Source organism: Gadus chalcogrammus, chromosome 19, assembly GCF_026213295.1.
Source record: "Gadus chalcogrammus isolate NIFS_2021 chromosome 19, NIFS_Gcha_1.0, whole genome shotgun sequence".
In the NCBI taxonomy this organism is placed as follows: domain Eukaryota; kingdom Metazoa; phylum Chordata; class Actinopteri; order Gadiformes; family Gadidae; genus Gadus; species Gadus chalcogrammus.
This window is the reverse complement of record NC_079430.1, coordinates 17,969,552-17,987,112: the sequence shown is the minus strand read 5'-3', so window position 1 is coordinate 17,987,112 and position 17,561 is coordinate 17,969,552. Positions and strand designations below refer to the sequence as shown.

General features: G+C 46.0%; 1 protein-coding gene and 1 long non-coding RNA gene across 2 annotated transcripts in view; both read left to right on the top strand.

Moving 5' to 3' along the window:
* The window catches only part of gsap (gamma-secretase activating protein), a 46,028-nt gene that overhangs the window by 11,303 nt on the left and 17,164 nt on the right, over nt 1-17,561 (top strand). Inside the window, exons 16-21 of the mRNA XM_056578792.1 lie at nt 8,232-8,430; nt 9,779-9,911; nt 12,523-12,592; nt 12,875-12,954; nt 14,376-14,456; nt 16,006-16,128. Coding sequence (XP_056434767.1) covers nt 8,232-8,430; nt 9,779-9,911; nt 12,523-12,592; nt 12,875-12,954; nt 14,376-14,456; nt 16,006-16,128 — 686 coding nt within the window. The remainder of the gene's footprint in view (nt 1-8,231; nt 8,431-9,778; nt 9,912-12,522; nt 12,593-12,874; nt 12,955-14,375; nt 14,457-16,005; nt 16,129-17,561) is intronic.
* LOC130372666 (uncharacterized) lies at nt 4,047-5,596 on the top strand. The gene is made up of 3 exons (XR_008893392.1): nt 4,047-4,085; nt 4,735-4,820; nt 5,518-5,596. It is a non-coding gene; the product is annotated as an uncharacterized LOC130372666 (long non-coding RNA).

Here is a 17,561-nt window from a genome sequence, read left to right as displayed (position 1 = left end):
TGTCTGTCTGTCTGTCTGTCTGTCTGTCTGTCTGTCTGTCTGTCTGTCTGTCTGTCTGTCTGTCTGTCTGTCTGTCTGTCTGTCTGTCTGTCTGTCTGTCTGTCTGTCTGTCTGTCTGTCTTCGTCTGTCTGTCGTCTGTCTGTCTGTCTGTCTGTCTGTAGGTCTGTCTGTCTGTATGTCTGTATGTTTCTGTGTATGTCTGCTCTGTCTGTCTGTCTGTGTCTGTCTGTCTGTCTGTCTGTCTGTCTGTCTGTCTGTCTGTCGGTCTGTCGTCTGTCTGTCGTCGTCTGTCTGTCTGTCTCTGTCTGTCTGTCTGTCTGTAGTCTGTATGTCTTATGTCTGTCTGTCGTATAATACAATTTTGAAAATATACAACCCTATAAAAGGCATTCAAACAACTCTGACATGAACGTAACAAACATATCAGGGGAATAGATAATCTATTCTAAATAAAATTCAATCCCATATGATTTATCTGAAATTGTCTTTTGTTCAACAGATATAGAACAGTACCACGTTCTGCTGAGCAAATATGAAGGATATAGAGTGGTACGTCCCTGTTGAGTCCTGATTTGATTTCCCCAGTTCTCTTTATGGAATACAATTTACTGTCCTGGACTTTAACATGAAATAGGGTTTAATTAAATAGATTGAATGAATTGTGAGTATGTATTTTTATTGCAAAATCTGAAATTAGTTGGGGTAATTATGAGAGACGAGAAGAACCACACTTTAAGCTTTATAGCTTTACCCAGAACCAAAAGCAGGATGCTTATTTCAAACCAGTTTGTCACACTGTGGTGTCGTGTGGTGTGTGTGTGTGTGTGTGTGTGTGTGTGTGTGTGTATGTGTGTGTGTGTGTGTGTCTACCAGGTGATGTTGAACCCAGAGCGGCCTGTCCAAGTTGACAGAGAGGATAGCGGAGGACGTCGGTTGGGTCCAGTGGGACAGAGACTCCCAGAGACTGTACTACCTCACACACAGGGTAACACACACACACACGCACACGCACACGCACACGCGCGCGCGCACGCACGCACGCACGCACGCACGCACGCACGCACGCGCGCATGCTCTTTGAGATTATCGGAAGGTTACTTCTATGTTTTGATAAAAAACATCAGAACTTTGTAAAAGTAAAAAAAAAGATACTGTCTGCTGACACTAGGTGGTGCCAGTTACTTTAAAATAAAAGAATGAAGCGCAGAGTGACATTATGATCCCTGCATTAATTGTATTTGCTCACTGTTACCGTATGAAAATGTGAACGAATGATGCATATATATTGTATCATTATATTATTATATATGATAACGAAGAGGCAATGCAGATAGGAATATGATGCAACCATCAGTACTAGCATGCATTCAGCTTGACGTTACGATTTTGCAAGACAGTGTTTGCCAAACAATTCATTACTAGTGACAACTACTGACTTATAACTACTGACTCATATCTACCGACTAATAACTACTGACTAATAACAACTGACTTATAACTACCGAATTTAAATACTGATTATAACTCCTGACTATACCTCCTGACCCTACCTACTGACCAATAACTACTGACTTTAACTACTGACTTTAACTACTGACTTTAACTCCTGACTATAATTACTGACCCTACCTATTGACTAATAACTACCGACTAATAACCCCTGACTATATCTACTGACCCTACTACTGGCTTATAACTACTGACCTTTAATTACAGACTAATATCTACAGACTAATAACTACTGACTTATAACTACAGACTACTAACTCCAGACTAATAACTGATGACTATCGCTGCGTACGACTGCATGCCTTTGTGCCGGACTGTGTCTTCGGTCCTGGAGCCGGCGTCTGGCGCCGATCTGAAGCCGTTCACGGGCCCCCAGGGGCCGCTACCCAAACACTGGGGGGGGGGGACGTGGGGGGGGGGGGTCCTCCCTGGCCCTTTCGACCAATCAGCTCGGGTTAGAGTGTCACGCCACGGCGTTCCCGAGGTGCGGCCCTCCCACCTCCGTCGTCCCGCCGGAAGCGGGAGGCGACTGCGGCGGTTTTGGCGCCTGGGGGGGGGGGGGGTTAGCGTCGGGCCGGTCCCCCTGAGAGGACCCAGAGCGGGGGGAGGGGAGGAAGGGGTCAAAGGTCGATCCGGGCGCCGAGCCGACGGGTAGGACGAGCTGAAGCGCCCACTGGCCTGATGATGGATTGCATTATACTCCGCAGCGCTGTGACTACATTTGAAATTCTACACCTTCCGTCTTGGTTCAGCGATATGTGTGTGTTGAGGTGATGGGTAATTAAGGGATTATGGTGTACAAGAGTGTGTGTGTGTGTGTGTGTGTGTGTGTGTGTGTGTGTGTGTGTGTGTGTGTGTGTGTGTGTGTGTGTGTGTGTGTGTGTGTGTGTGTGTGTGTGTGTGGTGTGTGTGTGTGTGTGTGCGTGCGCTGTAATACAATTTTGGTTTTACTGACACTTTGGTTAAACTATTGGTCTTGAGAGGGAACGGGAGTCGAGAATTCCCAGTCCTGAAATAAAACTCAGGCAGTCAGTGAAATGGGCAGAGAAATATGGATCAAGATGTAAGAGAGTAGGGACTTTATGGCTACTTAACTTAAGATAAAAGAATATGTACTTCATTAAACCCAAACTGAAATTTTTGGGTGAGACGGCAGAAGTGCAGACATTAATTAAACTCTTTTTTGTAATATCTATAATAATATGCAAAATCTACTTTGTTTAAGGTCACCCTATAATTGAAGATAGAATCCCTGTTTCATGGCCGAGATCCAAGGTTCATACAGAGTGTTTGTAGAAGAAGTTCTTGCCCTCACATATTCCTTCTACAGAAAGAGACTTAGAAGAGGACCACAGATATGTTTGAGCTTTTCTGTGTTCATCCTGCGATCATATTCATGCACATGTTTCTTGGTGTGCTGGAAAAATGATGCACTGAACATTATTCACATGTTTATATTTCTTGGAGGTGTAACACCATCTTCAGTTGACTCTTTTTAATCACACAAAATTCACACAATTCAGTGTACACAAGCAATATTTTTCGACTAGAAGGTCAGTCAACTGCTTCAGGGAAGTTGGAATCATGCATCCAAATGTACCATTCACATCATCATTTTAATCGTATACTATGTCTTTCACACAGGACAAGACCTTGCGATGTTTCCAATTTTACCCAATCACAACTGCGAGATTGTGGTAAGTAAAAAACATGTTTAATTTAAAGTAGAAGCTTTCACCTTGCATATGAACTATGACATTTATATCTAGTAACTCAGCTTTTTTCGAAAGCGTCTGCAGTTGCGGCACATTTGTACGATTTAATCGAAAAAACAACCCTTTTTGACAGACGAGTAGCAACCTAACCTTCATCACGTGTCTGAGCACCAGTGTGGTTCATGTGTGGTATCTCCATTCGCTCCGTCTTTCACTGGAGCCTCGACATGCATGATTGAATTGAAGCGGCACCAAAGTAATTAGTGTGATGCACTCCACCTGAATCCGACCTTCAACCCCGCCTCCAGATGTGCAAAGGTTATCATTTCCCTAGTCTCGCTTTATCACACCATTGGAGATCTCGCCTCCCAAAACTGTAAGCTATTAACTGCTGCGAGAATGGCCAACTACTAGTCTGTTAGTGGCCTTGTTCCTGTACATGTTACTTGTTCCTGTACATCATTTTCTCCAATTCTCCTGCATGGTGGAAAAACTGGATGTAGCAAGTCAGTTTGTAATGCAAATACAGCTTTTACAAACATTGACGATTTTACATTATTTGATTCCGCTTTATTCAACTTGCAGTTTTAGCAGAGAAACCGCAGAGATTGTCCTCAGTCTCTAGTTGAGTCAAGCGTTTAGAAACGTACTCATGAGTATATCTCCCTGACGGTACAAAAAAAACCACCAACATTGGACATTATCTTCCCACTCGATTTGAAACAATACAATTCCAACCTTTAAGTGATTCTAACTGTCTCCTGGCAGATACATTCATTGCATGTCCTTGATGTCTCTCGCTCTCTGCCAGTTGGGAGGATGGTGCTAGACTTGCCTACAGAGCCTCTGAACACTTTAAGGTAAGGGCACACAGATAGCAATCATTATACATCCATCGACCGCCACGGAGCGACAGCAGCTCAAGAGGTAGAGACGGTTCTCCTGAATCCGAGGGGGTCGCCTGTTTGATCGTCCAGAGGATCGTGATGTCTGTCCTTGAGTCAAGGTGCCTGGTTACTATTTAGCTATTTTTTTAGACGCTTTCATCCAAAGTCACCTACGGTGAATTCAGATACACGTACGAAGGGTCGGAGTTAGACTTAGGGTGTTGATATTTGGGATCAAACCCAGAACCGTGCTTTAACGCTATTAACTCAAAACCCGTACGTCCTCACATGACACTGCCGTTGGTTTTGTGTGAATCTGTATTTCCGTGGGGAATTCACTCTCAGGCACTTAGAGAGCGAAAACAAGTTTAGAAACCATAAATAACACTCTAGTATTTTATTCATTCACGATCAGTACAACACTAACTTTGTTTGATTGGGCTTGTGTCCCGGATGATAATTCTTGTAACTTATCGTTTAATTGCCTTTAATGTACTTTTTGGTTTATAATTAATCACCCAGCAGAAATTGCTTAATAGGCTGAAACTTTGTTGAATATTTCTGTAGTATTTAGTGTGGTGTGTGCATGTGGTGTGTGTGTGTGTGTGTGTGTGCGTCCCAGGTTTGTCAACCTGGGTTTTGACCACTACGATGAGAAAAAAATTCAGCAACAACACAATCAAATGGAAGTGTTCACAAACAATATAGGTACCCACACACACCACACACACACACACACACACACACACACACACACACACACACACCACACACACACACACACCCACACACACACACACACACCACACACACACACACACACACTAACTTACAATGTAGTCAAACTATACTAATATGCATTTTGTCTGATATGATTTCCATTTTGGCACCTGATGAAACAGAGAGTAAGTTCTGACACATTATAATACCTCTGTCCAAAGGACAAAGTCATCCTCTTGCAATATGAGGAAATATAATTACATTCCACTGCGCAAACGATCTGCCACTTTTTGAGAAGCAATGTTCTGCGCAAATGTTTATTTTTATCCATATTCAAATGTGAAATTTGATTCTATCCTAATATTGATTTAAAATGTCCGAAAAGCGAACATCGAGATTGATATTTCCGTTCCAACGTTTTGAGAGTTGATTGTCTTCTCAATATGTTTCAATAACGGTTTCAATGTGCATGATTTACTTTTTCAATGTAACAAACGTTGATCAAAATGACCAAAACTAATATCACTTTGCCAAGCCATTTATTGTTCGATTTCACGTAAAATACTATGTAAGAAATCGCATTTGTTAATTACCTATACGCTCCTAATCAAATAATTGGAAAATGACGTGATGGTCTCGCTTCCTCCACTGTTTGACCAACGGCTCCCCCTGTTGGTCGTTCCAGGAACTATGTGCGTGTGCTTCAGCCAACCAGCGATCGATGGCAGGAGCAGACTTACAGCGTCATCTTCGTTCATAAAGGCAAGAGGGCTTTTCACCTGCGAGCCCACAGTATTCATTATGCATGTAAATATGCAAAGAAACAACAAAATAGCAGCATGAATAACATAATAATTGTGAAAAGATCTTGACTTTTGTACGAATCAGCATATCATTTAAATGTGTAATTTGACTTCAGGGCAGATTACAGTAAATTATTTATGAATTCCTTAATTAATGAATACAAATACTTGTTAGTTTTTCACGGTGAATAGTTCAAATGAAATGTAAACGGCTGCAACGTAACAGGATGCAAGACATCCGGATTTTCCTACTCTTTATCTGTGGCGGTGGGTGTTTGTGTGTTTGACTGCGGTGTGACCCGGTGGAAGCTGATTGGTCGGTGCAGCAGGGGAGACGAGGTGGTGACACATGTTGTGGTTGCAGGCTGCAGTAAAACATTCAGAGTGTCTCAGGAGGGGGACGCCCCGGAGTCCCGCCCCCGGCCGCTCTTCATACCGATAGGTCTGGATCTCACACACACACACACACACACACCACACACACACACACACACACACACACACACACACACACACAGAGGCACATACACATGCACACGTTCACACACATGCACAAACTCACGGTTAGACTTGCCTGTTGTCGTTGCAGACGTGCACACATGCACACACACGCGTGCACACACACTTACGATTAGACATACACGTGCACACCCACACACACGCAAAGTCACAGTCACGCAAGCACACGCACTGTCACGGTTAGGCATACACACACACACTATCACGGTTAGACATGCACACACACACATACAAACACACGCGCACACACACCCTCAGTCACGCATGCACCACACACACTCACGGTTAGACATACACACACATACAACACAGGTGCACACACAACAGACACACACACGCACACCTACGCAGTCACAGACACACATGCTCACACACGCACACACAGTCACACATGAATACACACGTGCACAATCACTGTCACACACAGACACCGTGCGCAGTGACGGTGGTGATGTTTCCTGTGCAGGGTACTACATCCTGGTGTACGTGGCAGGCCGCTTCCTCCACTGCATCAACAGCAGGCAGCCACAGACCCTCTGCCACTCGCTCTTCCTCTCAGGTGAGAGAGAGAGAGAGAGAGAAGAGAGAGAGAGAGAGAGAGAGAGAGAGAGAGAGAGAGGAGAGAGAGAGAGAGAGAGAGAGAGAGGAGAGAGAGAGAGAGAGAGAGAGGAGAGAGAGAGAGAGAGAGAGGAGAGAGAGAGAGAGAGAGAGAGGAGAGGGGGGGAGAGAGGAGAGAGAGAGAGGGAGGGGGGAGAGAGAGGAGAGAGAGAGGAGAGAGAGAGAGAGAGAGAGCGAGCCTCTGCAGGTAGACTTTACCCTTGAGCAAGATGCCTAACTCCTGTCCAACTACTTAATGACATAATGTGGAGTGTCATTCAATACCACACAAAGGAAGACAAAGCGAGCCACACTATTAAGTGTCGAAGGTCTCGCTCTGACAGACTGACGAGTGTGAGCTGTCACTGCAGGCATTACCAGACGAGCTCAGATCGTGTCAACATCTTTTATGTACAACCCACAAACACACACGATTTTACAAGATTTTCAGCTTGTAAAGTAGCAGGCCGCCACAAGCGATGAATATGAGAGTTGGAATCGATCGCAGTGTCCTTCAAGGTTTGTTCTAGAGGCTAGAGGTCATTTATTTTTCATACAAACTTGCTTTCAGGCGGTACTCTGTTTGTCCGTGGTCTGAAAAGCTTGGAGGGAAAATCATGTAGAACGTAGACTTGAAATAAACTTTTCTTGTCCTGGACACGATGATGTTATCATAACCAACACAAAAGGAACAACAGTGTCTTGTTAAGCGAGGATGAAAGGTATTGGTCCCCACGTAAATAAATGTGGTAGCCATCATTCATTGAGTTCATTCATTTACAATAGAAATAATAATACGTAAGAATACCTTCATTGACAATAATAACAATGTTAAAGGATGAATCAACATACATTTGTAGGTGTTTCAGGGTCTTTTTATTAAAGGGGACCTATTATGCTTTTTCGACTTTTATGACCTATAAACGTTGTTATAATGATTGATAGTCATGTTTAACCATACACAAAAAACTATGTAGATTTTCGGGAAACTCTTCCTCTCATCTGGGCGCTTTCAGCATTCTCTGTCAACGCTCGATTTCGTCCTTCTCCGCCGCCTCGCCCCCCTCCTGCCAACCCAACTCCGTTGTGATTGGTTACCTTCCTTGAAGCGCGCGCGGGGGCAGATTTGACCAGGCATATTGGGGTGTGGCAGGAGTGCCTCTACGTAGATGATTTCCCGGAAATGTGAACAAGTGAATCGCAAACGTTGTCCCGAGTGTTTAGCGCTCTGCACAGCCACCCCAGACTGTCAGCAGGGAATACGTCGAAATGCATGCACGTCATTATTTGACACTTCAGTATGGTTAAACATGACTATCAATCATTATAACAACGTTTATAGGTCATAAAAGTCGAAAAGCATATTAGGTTCTCTTTAAATAAATATATTAACAAAGTTTGTGAAATGCAGTGACCTATTGGGCGGCCATCTTTGATGAGGTGTATAGGTGACTCCGCCTCCCTCACTGGCTTCCTTTAGGTCCAGAGGCCCAGCTGGGGCTGCCAGAGCCGTCGGCAGGCGTCACTGTTTTAGGCGTAGAAGAAGAAAGTGAAGAAGAAGGAGGAGCCTCAGCCAGCGTGCTGATGGACCTGGCCAGTGGCAAGATCTACAGGGCTGACCTTAGCTCCGCCTTCCTGCTGCAGATCCTCCGCTCGGACACGGCCCCTACGAGAACCAGGTGAGGAGGTTGGAGGGGAAGTAACAAAATGGCCGCCTAGCATTTGAGTGGAATGTGTTAATACTAGTGTTAATAATTGGTTTATAATTTCCTTGCAATACGTTAAATGTAGACACTGTGCACAAACTAAACTTCTAATGAGCATCTTTTTCCACTTGGAGCCTGATGAAAAAGAAAGTTAGTTAAGACACCTTTAGAAATAAATCCCAACCTCGTAGTCATGATTTAAGAAACAACTTTTCGTGACCGACTCCAAGAGACTTTATTGTATATTCCACACAATGATTAGTTGGTTTTAGGACTTTACCTGCATATTGGGATTCTATGTGTCATCTCTGCAAATGAGTCACACACACACACACACACACACACACACACACACACACACACACACACACACACACACACACACACACACACACACACACACACACACACACACACACACACACACACACACACACACACAGCAGGAGCTCTGAAGAAAAGGGATGGTTCAGACGCCAGCTTCTTAGTTTCCCCATTAAAGTTCATGAGGAGAAATGGTTTCATTATGGTTCCTGCTTCTGCTCTTATTATGCAGAAGAAGTCCCAATAGTAAATATCACTGCTGTCATCTCCTCTGTCTCTCTCTCGCTCTCTCGCTCTCTCGCTCTCTCTCTATCCTTGTTCTTAATCTTGTTTAAAGCGCAGAGAATACTGGGCACCATCGGTTCTTCCCCAAGGTCGCAGGGAACACGAGCTCACAACAGCGATGCCTCTCGCTTTACTCTTTCCTGGCGTGTCTTTTCGTACAAATCGTACTTTTCACAGGAGTGCGTTTCCAGGTCAAGGGCGTGCTCAGCCCGGCGCGCTGATGTAAATCGACGCTCAAACGATGTAAATTAAAAAGTTAAATGATTCATCATGAATAATTTAATAGATCCCAATCGTGTTGAGTGGAATTGATACTGTAGATGATACCTTAACGCGTCAGAGGATGCCTTCGGGTGCACCTCAGACGTAGGGGAATCGAACTCGGTGCCCATTGGCTACTGCTCTGTCCCAGGCACTACCCCGTGTTCTAGCCTGCAGCGGTGTGTCTAGCTGCCACTAAGTGTGTGTGTGTGTGTGTGTGTGTGTGTGTGTGTGTGTGTGTGTGTGTGTGTGTGTGTGTGTGTGTGTGTGTGTGTGTGTGTGTGTGTGTGTGTGTGTGTGTCCGCATTCTGCATGTCTGTGTACATGCGTATATATGTATGCATGTGTATCTATATATAGGTATGCGTCTTTATGCTAATGTGTTTGTGTGTGTGTGTGTGTGTGTGTGTGTCTGTGTGTGTGTGTGTGTGTGTGTGTGTGTGTGTGGCAGCAGCCTGCCTCTCAGCGTGGCCCCTGGAGGAGCCGGTCGGCCCCGGGCCCCCAGCCGGCCAGAAGCCCAGCGGCTGGCGGCCCTCCACTGCCTGCTGGTGTACCTGGGAACCGAACCAACGCTGGAAGACAAGGTGAGGGGGGAGGGAGGGGGGGAGGGGGGGAGGGGGGGAGGTGAAGTAAGAAAAGGGCAGAGGCAGGAGGAAGGGAGGGAGGGAGGGAGGGAGGAGGGAGAGGAGGAGGGAGGAGGGAGAGTATAAGGTAGAGATGAGAGGGACTAGAAGAGAGGGAAGGGGAGGGAGGAGTTAAAGGGAGAGGGAAAGGGAAACAAGGGAAGAGAAGGAGGGAGGGAGGGAAGGGGAACGGTGAAGGGGCGAGGCCTGAGAAGAGAGAGGGGAGAAAGAGGGGAGAAAAGATGAGCAGGAAAGGGAAGGGAGGTGAGGGTTGGGATGAGAGGGAGGAGTAGGAAGAGAGAGGGAGGAGAAGAGAGGGAGGAGTAGGAAGAGTAGGAAGAGAGAGGGAGGAGAAGAGAGGGAGGAGTAGGAAGAGTAGGAAGAGAGAGGGAGGAGAAGGAGAAGAGAGGGAGGAGTGGGAAGAGAGAGGGAGGAGAAGGAGAAGAGAGGGAGGAGTAGGAAGAGAGAGGGAGGAGAAGGAGAAGAGAGGGAGGAGTAGGAAGAGAGAGGGAGGAGAAGGAGAAGAGAGGGAGGAGTAGGAAGAGAGGGAGGAGAAGGAGAAGAGAGGGAGGAGTGGGAAGAGAGAGGGAGGAGAAGGAGAAGAGAGGGAGGAGTAGGAAGAGAGAGGGAGGAGAAGGAGAAGAGAGGGAGGAGTAGGAAGAGAGAGGGAGGAGAAGGAGAAGAGAGGGAGGAGTAGGAAGAGAGAGGGAGGAGTAGGAGAAGAGAGGGAGGAGTAGGAAGAGAGAGGGAGGAGAAGGAGAAGAGAGGGAGGAGTAGGAAGAGAGAGGGAGGAGAAGGAGAAGAGAGGGAGGAGAAGGAAGAGAGAGGGAGGAGAAGGAGAAGAGAGGGAGGAGTAGGAAGAGAGAGGGATGAGAAGGAGAAGAGAGGGAGGAGTAGGAAGAGAGAGGGAGGAGAAGGAGAAGAGAGGGAGGAGTAGGAAGAGAGAGGGATGAGAGGGAGAAGAGAGGGAGGAGTAGGAAGAGAGAGGGAGGAGAAGGAGAAGAGAGGGAGGAGTAGGAAGAGAGAGGGATGAGAAGGAGAAGAGAGGGAGGAGTAGGAAGAGAGAGGGAGGAGAAGGAGAAGAGGGAGGAGTAGGAAGAGAGAGGGATGAGAAGGAGAAGAGAGGGAGGAGTAGGAAGAGAGAGGGATGAGAAGGAGAAGAGGGAGGAGTAGGAAGAGAGAGGGATGAGAAGGAGTAGAGAGGGAGGAGTAGGAAGAGAGAGGGATGAGAAGAGAGGGAGGAGTAGGAAGAGAGAGGGATGAGAAGGAGGGAGGGAGGGAGGGAGGAGAGGAGACGAAGAGAAGACCGATGATGCGGTGAGAGGATGAGAATGAGAGACCATAGGTTATAAGAGGGAGAAGAGGGGGAGAAAATAGAGGGAGGCAGGGAGGGAGAGGAGAGGAGGAGAGGAGAGGAGGCTGAGAGGGAGGAGGAGCGAGGGGGAGAAGTTAAGGGGAGATGCAGAGGAGATAATGTGAGGTGGGACCATGATGAGGTGGGGGGCTTTTACTTCAGCGGGAGGAGATCTATAAATTAACATAAAAATTGACAGCCGGAGAGACGGACAACCGCAAACTAACCTATGAAAACACAGACCATAGGATACAGACAGATAAGACGATACTCTGTTAATCTCAGATGGGAAATTCAGTGGAAAAAAAACTAATGAACAGATAAGGCTTAAACAGGTAATGGCCTTTTGTGTAGCGGCATGAAAGCGATGGAGAGCGAGAGACAAAGAGATAAGGTGGGGAGAGAGAGATGGAGTCAGTTGCAAGAAGTGAATAGGCCGGAGGGTGACTCGGGCTCCGCAAGTTTTACACAAGGGACTCGAAGAAAGGGCTAACGACTGAAAAAGGAGGAGAAGGAGCAGGCTGAAGTGTGAGCCAGGCGCTCTTCTAGCCTCATTTAAAATGTTCTGTGAGACCATAATAAATCCTTCTTAAGGGCTTGGAGTGAGTCACTGTAATTACCACTGCAAGGCCGTAGCAACAGCAAGCTAACACACTTTGCTGGTCATTTCTTTCGGGGAGTGTTTTTGTAGTTTCCGTCAACTTCAGCCTTTTTTATTTCGATTTATTAAATCATGTTTTCTCTCTTTTCGTAGCTTTTCAACAGCAAGGGTTTGGACATTCTGTTTTTTGGTTTCTGGGTTGCTCTGTAGTCATGGCTTTTCTGATTTACTTTTGACGATGGTTGCGGAAGGATGTACAAAAAATCTCATCTACAACAACCCCGGAGATCTCCGTAGGATTCACATCTAGTCAATTATTTGACAGTGAATTCAGATGCACATCAGAATCAGGCAGGTAGAGGTCAGAGTTCAAGGGTCAGGGGTCAGCAGTCTTTGGGGTTCAAAGAAAGCATATTTTAGCAGGGAGTCGAACCTGAAGCCGTCTGCCCGTAACTTTTTATTTTTTCTTCAACTCAATTTTAAGTAATTAGTTTGTCAACTATCATGTGTGTGTGTGTATGTGTATGTTTTTGCGTACGTCTATGTTTGTGCATGTACGCCTGTGTGTGTGTGTGTGTGTGTGTGTGTGTGTGTGTGTGTGTGTGTGCTGCTTCCAGATCATTGATTGGCTGTGTGACAACGCAATGGCGTTCGAGTCCTTCGATCAGATCCAGGAGTTCATTCTAGGTGAGCTGTTGACGCTAGACACGGAGGGCAAGCTTCCGGAACAACCCTTGATGTACTGCTCGCAGAACCCCCATCGGCCTTGAGATTAATTGTAGTATAGATGTGAATTTAATATTATCCGTTTTTTTAAAGGAATGTAATAAAAAGCACTACTCTGGCCACTGATTATTTCCCACTGCATCATTTGTCTATTTATTCTTGTTCTGATTTGAATCTCTCTCTTTCGTCTCTCTCTCTCTCTCTCTACCTCTCTACCTCTCTACCTCTCTCCCTCTCTCCCAGCCTCTTTGTACAGGATCAGCTATGGGAAGTTTCTCTGTCTCGACAAAGTCTTGCCTTACTCGTCTGTTTTCGACAAGAAGGTAACTAACACACACAAACACACACAATGTGTATACACTGTGTTGTAGTGCCTTCCATTTGTAAATACATTTCCTTTATTAGTTTTCTCCACAATATTGCAAAGTAATAACTCCTGTCATGTTGACAGTCTAGACACAATTCACTGACAAACAAATAAAGTCAAATTGAAACATACTTGACTATTATATAGAGTAGTGGCCCAAAGCTACTGGGTTTGATCCCTGATGTCCGCAGTCGGTGACACGTATCTGAATTCACTTTGGATAAAAGCTCAATGAATAGATGGTACTAAAAAATACCTATTTGCATATTTGCTCAAACTGAAACATGAAGTGTGACTTGGCATTAATAGATTGTTTGCAGATGATGTCACACTTGTAGCGGGAAAATGAGATGGAGGGATGGATATACTAGACATATTGTACATAAAGTCAAGATATGTTTCTTGGAAGTTGTCGGGGTGTTCAAGTGGTTTAATGATACGATTCAACCTAGGAAGGTTAACGAGGCGAGCGTTGTTATTTATTTACCGTTGGAACCGCCCACTCTAAGCACCGTGACTAAAAGCACACGCCCACCCTGACAAAAAACAATATTTTTCACTCCCAATTTGGGAACCCTGCCGAACATGAAAAAGCAACACTTTTTTCATCCGATCTCTGATGTAGTACTAGGTCTGCAGCATAAGGTCACGGACTTTGCTTACCGACTCGATCAAGGGGGTAAATCGCGAATATCCTGTGATAAAGCCTTTCATTTTTTTTTTTAAACCACACGGATCGAATCCAATATATTTGAGTATTTCTTTGAGACGTTTTGTCTGGAACATTATGCTCCGCAGTTTACTTAAGCAGAGTTGTGTTTGCTGGACGTTCTCCACCTCTCTCTCTCTTGCCCTTGGTGTCACAGGCCCGCCAGTCTTACCTCTACCTGGCTGGACACCAGCGGCAGACGGATCCCAGGGAGGATCAATAATCCGTCCAATTCCATTAGAGACTGCTGTGTGTGTGTGTGTGTGTGTGTGTGTGTGTGTGTGTGTGTGTGTGTGTGTGTGTGTGTGTGTGTGTGTGTGTGTGTGTGTGTGTGTGTGTGTGTGTGTGTGTGTGTGTGTGTGTGTGAGAAGATGATGCACTTTATCATTCCCACCTGGGAAATGTGGGTGTCAAAGCAGAAGTACAGGACAGTAATAAGAGTTGAAAAGATACTTGTTTTGAATAATATGCAAAAATCGCCCCCCTGCAAAAAAACAGGTCTATCAATACCCTATGAGTAGTAGAAATGTAAAAGCAGACTGTAAATGTTTCTACGTGTTTATGTGAGTGCGCAGGTTTATCTGAATTTGTGTGTGTATTTGTTTTTTTGTGCGTGTAAATGATTCTGTGTGCACGTGTGTGTGTGTTTGTGTTTGTGTGTGAATTAGGAAGTGGCGGCAGCACTGCTGGAGGTTCCTGGTGTTTCTTGTACGTCTGAAACGTACACAGACCCCGTGTTCAAAGGGAAGGTGAGCCATAGCTCTGATTGGTTAATACCGGGAACTCTTTATTATCTTCAGATTCTGATTGGTGGCTCTTATTACAGGTAATGTAATACGTCCTTGTGTTAATGTGTGTGTGCATATGGGGTATCTGTGTGTGTGTGTGTGTGTGTGTGTGTGTGTGTGTGTGTGTGTGTGTGTGTGTGTGTGTGTGTGTGTCATTGTGTGTGTGTGTTCGAATGTATGTGCATGGGTTGCACATACATTTATGCGTGTGTGTGTGTTACGGCACCACCACATGGTCGGTGCTGGTACCAAATAACGCGTAGGCTGAAGACAATGGGCTGCGTTGGAAATAGGGCCCGACCGATATTGATTTTTGAGTGCCGATGCCGATTATTTTCAGAGAAAAATCCCGATTACGATTTAATCGGCGATTAAAAACAAAACAAAAGAAAGCCTATAAAACGTAGTTTTTGATACCTTAAATATACTTATATGTGAATTGAATGCAGAACCTTTGAGGGTTTTAGAATACATTTACAGTCAAAAATGAGAAAAAAAAAAATCGGTTGTAATCGGCGTCTTTTTGGCAGATGTTGATTATTTTCAAAAAGGCTATAATCGGCCGATTAAATCGGCAGGCCGATGAATCGGTCGGGCCCTAGTTGGAAACAATGAATTTATTTAAGCATCGCTTCAGACACATGGCGAAAGAAAATAGAACAAAACAGAAAGGAAACCCGAACTAAACCTAACTCTGAGGGAACAAACTATCTTCCTCCCGACCAGAAATGAAAGATGGGTGAGTCTGCTGGGTCCTCTCACCACGCTGCCCTAACCTGAGCTCATAATGTGAAGACAACCATCGCCAACCACCAACGCATAAATGATAGGAGAAGAGAGGATGTTCCCACATGGGAAATTGGTGCTTGACAGCAACTTGCGGACAGTATATATAAATAAACTCTACACGTAAGCTGCAAAGTGCCGGCGTGGCATAGCGTGAGACAGCCTGGCGTTGCGACACGGAGGCGGGATGCGTGCGGGATCACCCGCCACAGATCGGGACAGGTGTGATTATATCCCCGATGCCACGCCCACAATCAGTCCGTGGTAGGAACAAACCGCCTGTAGAGGGCGTCGGGAGCGGAGGAGAGCGCAGCGACGCTAATACAATATCTGCCCCATAATGACGTAACAGTGTGTGTGTGTGTGTGTCATTGTCCATCTGTGTTTCAATGTGGGTGTGTGTGTGTGTGCATGTGTGTGTGTCATTGTCTATCTGTGTATTATTGTGTGTGTGTGTGTGTGTGTGTGTATCTCCATTGTGTGTGTGTCTCATTGTGTGTGTGTCTCATGTGTGGGTGTGTGTGTGTGTTTCATTGTGTGTGTCTCATTGTGTGTGTGTGTGTGTCTCCTTGTGTGTGTGTGTCTGTCTCATTGTGTGTGTGTGTGTGTGTGTCTCATTGTGTGTGTGTGTGTGTGTCTCATTGTGTGTGTGTGTGTGTGTGTGTGTGTCATTGTGTGTGTGTGTGTGTGTCTCATTGTGTGTGTGTGTGTGTGTGTCCTCCAGGCCCGGGGGGTGCAGAGCTTCTGGTTGTCTCTCCAGTGGAACACGGAGAAGATGAAGCACCTGGAGGCCGCGCCCCACCCCCGCTACCGCACCTCGCTGCTGCAGGACCCCTGGGACCGGCTGGTGGGTGGGGGGGGGGGGGTGTGTGTGTGTGTGTGTGTGTGTGTGCGTGTGCGCGTTTGTGCACGTGCTTACCTGTGCACGTAATGTGTGTGTGTGTGTGCGTGCTTACCAGTGTGTGTGTGTTTGAAAGTACTGTGTGTGTGCGCGCGCGTGTACTGTGCGTGTGTTCGCGCGCAAGTACTATGTGTGTGTGCGCACATACTGTGTGTGTGTGTGTGTGTGTGTGTGTGTGTGTGTGTGTGTGTGTGTGTGTGTGTGTGTGTGTGTGTGTGTGTGTGTGTGTGTGTGTGTGTGTGTGTGTGTGTGTGTGTGTGTGATTGCACACGTACTGCGCGTGTGTTCGTGCTTGCATCGTGCATCGTGCGTGTGTTTTGCATTAAAGCCAACAGAACGGGTTTGCAGAACTGCCTCATGCAAACCCGCTTCCATCCACTTGTCTATTATAAATGAAGCTGAGAATGTTCAGAAGTCCCCGTGTGGGATTAATAAAGAGATAAAAGCATCAGCATAAAGAGCATCAAGCGTCTGTCTGCAGCCCTGATGGGCTGTTACCTCTTTGGAGAGGTGTGTGTGTGTGTGTGTGTGTGTGTGTGTGTGTGTGTGTGTGTGTGTGTGTGTGTGTGTGTGTGTGTGTGTGTGTGTGTGTGTGTGTGTGTGTGTGTGTTACCAACGCAGGCGACCTCTGTAGGCGAGCCAGGGGCTGACACACACAGGCCTACAGGGTGTGTGTGTGTGTGTGTGCGCCCTCTGTAGGCCAGGCAGGAGCTGACACCCACACAGCCCTACCGGGGCTGTGTGAGGGCAGATGCATGCTCTGGCCTGAAGCCATCCATGCTTTAAATAGCTCTGCGTGCCGACTGCATCTGTGAGGGAATTGAGGACACTTGATATCATAGTGTAAACTGCATTCATATGGATTACGTGTGTGTGATGCCAAAACAATCAGCTGTGTAGGAAGGGATGCTGATTCGATTTGGCACTGAGGAGTAAACGGCGTTCCTTTTGGATGATATGAGCCAGAAAGTCAGTTATTTGAGTTCATGGCGACCATATGCAGCTTGGGGTTGGGTAGCATCTCACTTTGTTAGCGTTTGATAGCTTTCTTCGATATAATTGCTGTCTTTGATTGCATTGCTTCCTTAGATAGCGTTTCTTAGGAGGTTTGAACAATGGTACCCCCATAGCTTTTCTTTGATAGCGTTGGGTAGCTTTGCTCTGATAGAGTTTGATAATAGCCTGTCGAGTGGTGTTATCTGTTGTTAAACATATGTTTGCAATTAGCATGGCTATACGTTGGCGCCTTGATAGTGTAGCGTCGCTTTAATGGCGTCTGGTAGCAGGTGTTTGTGGACACTTTGCGGTTGTTAGGCTTTTGTCAGGTTTCCTATTCCTCGTGTCGTCTTAAGTCATGCAGCCGGTGTTTTCTCCACTTA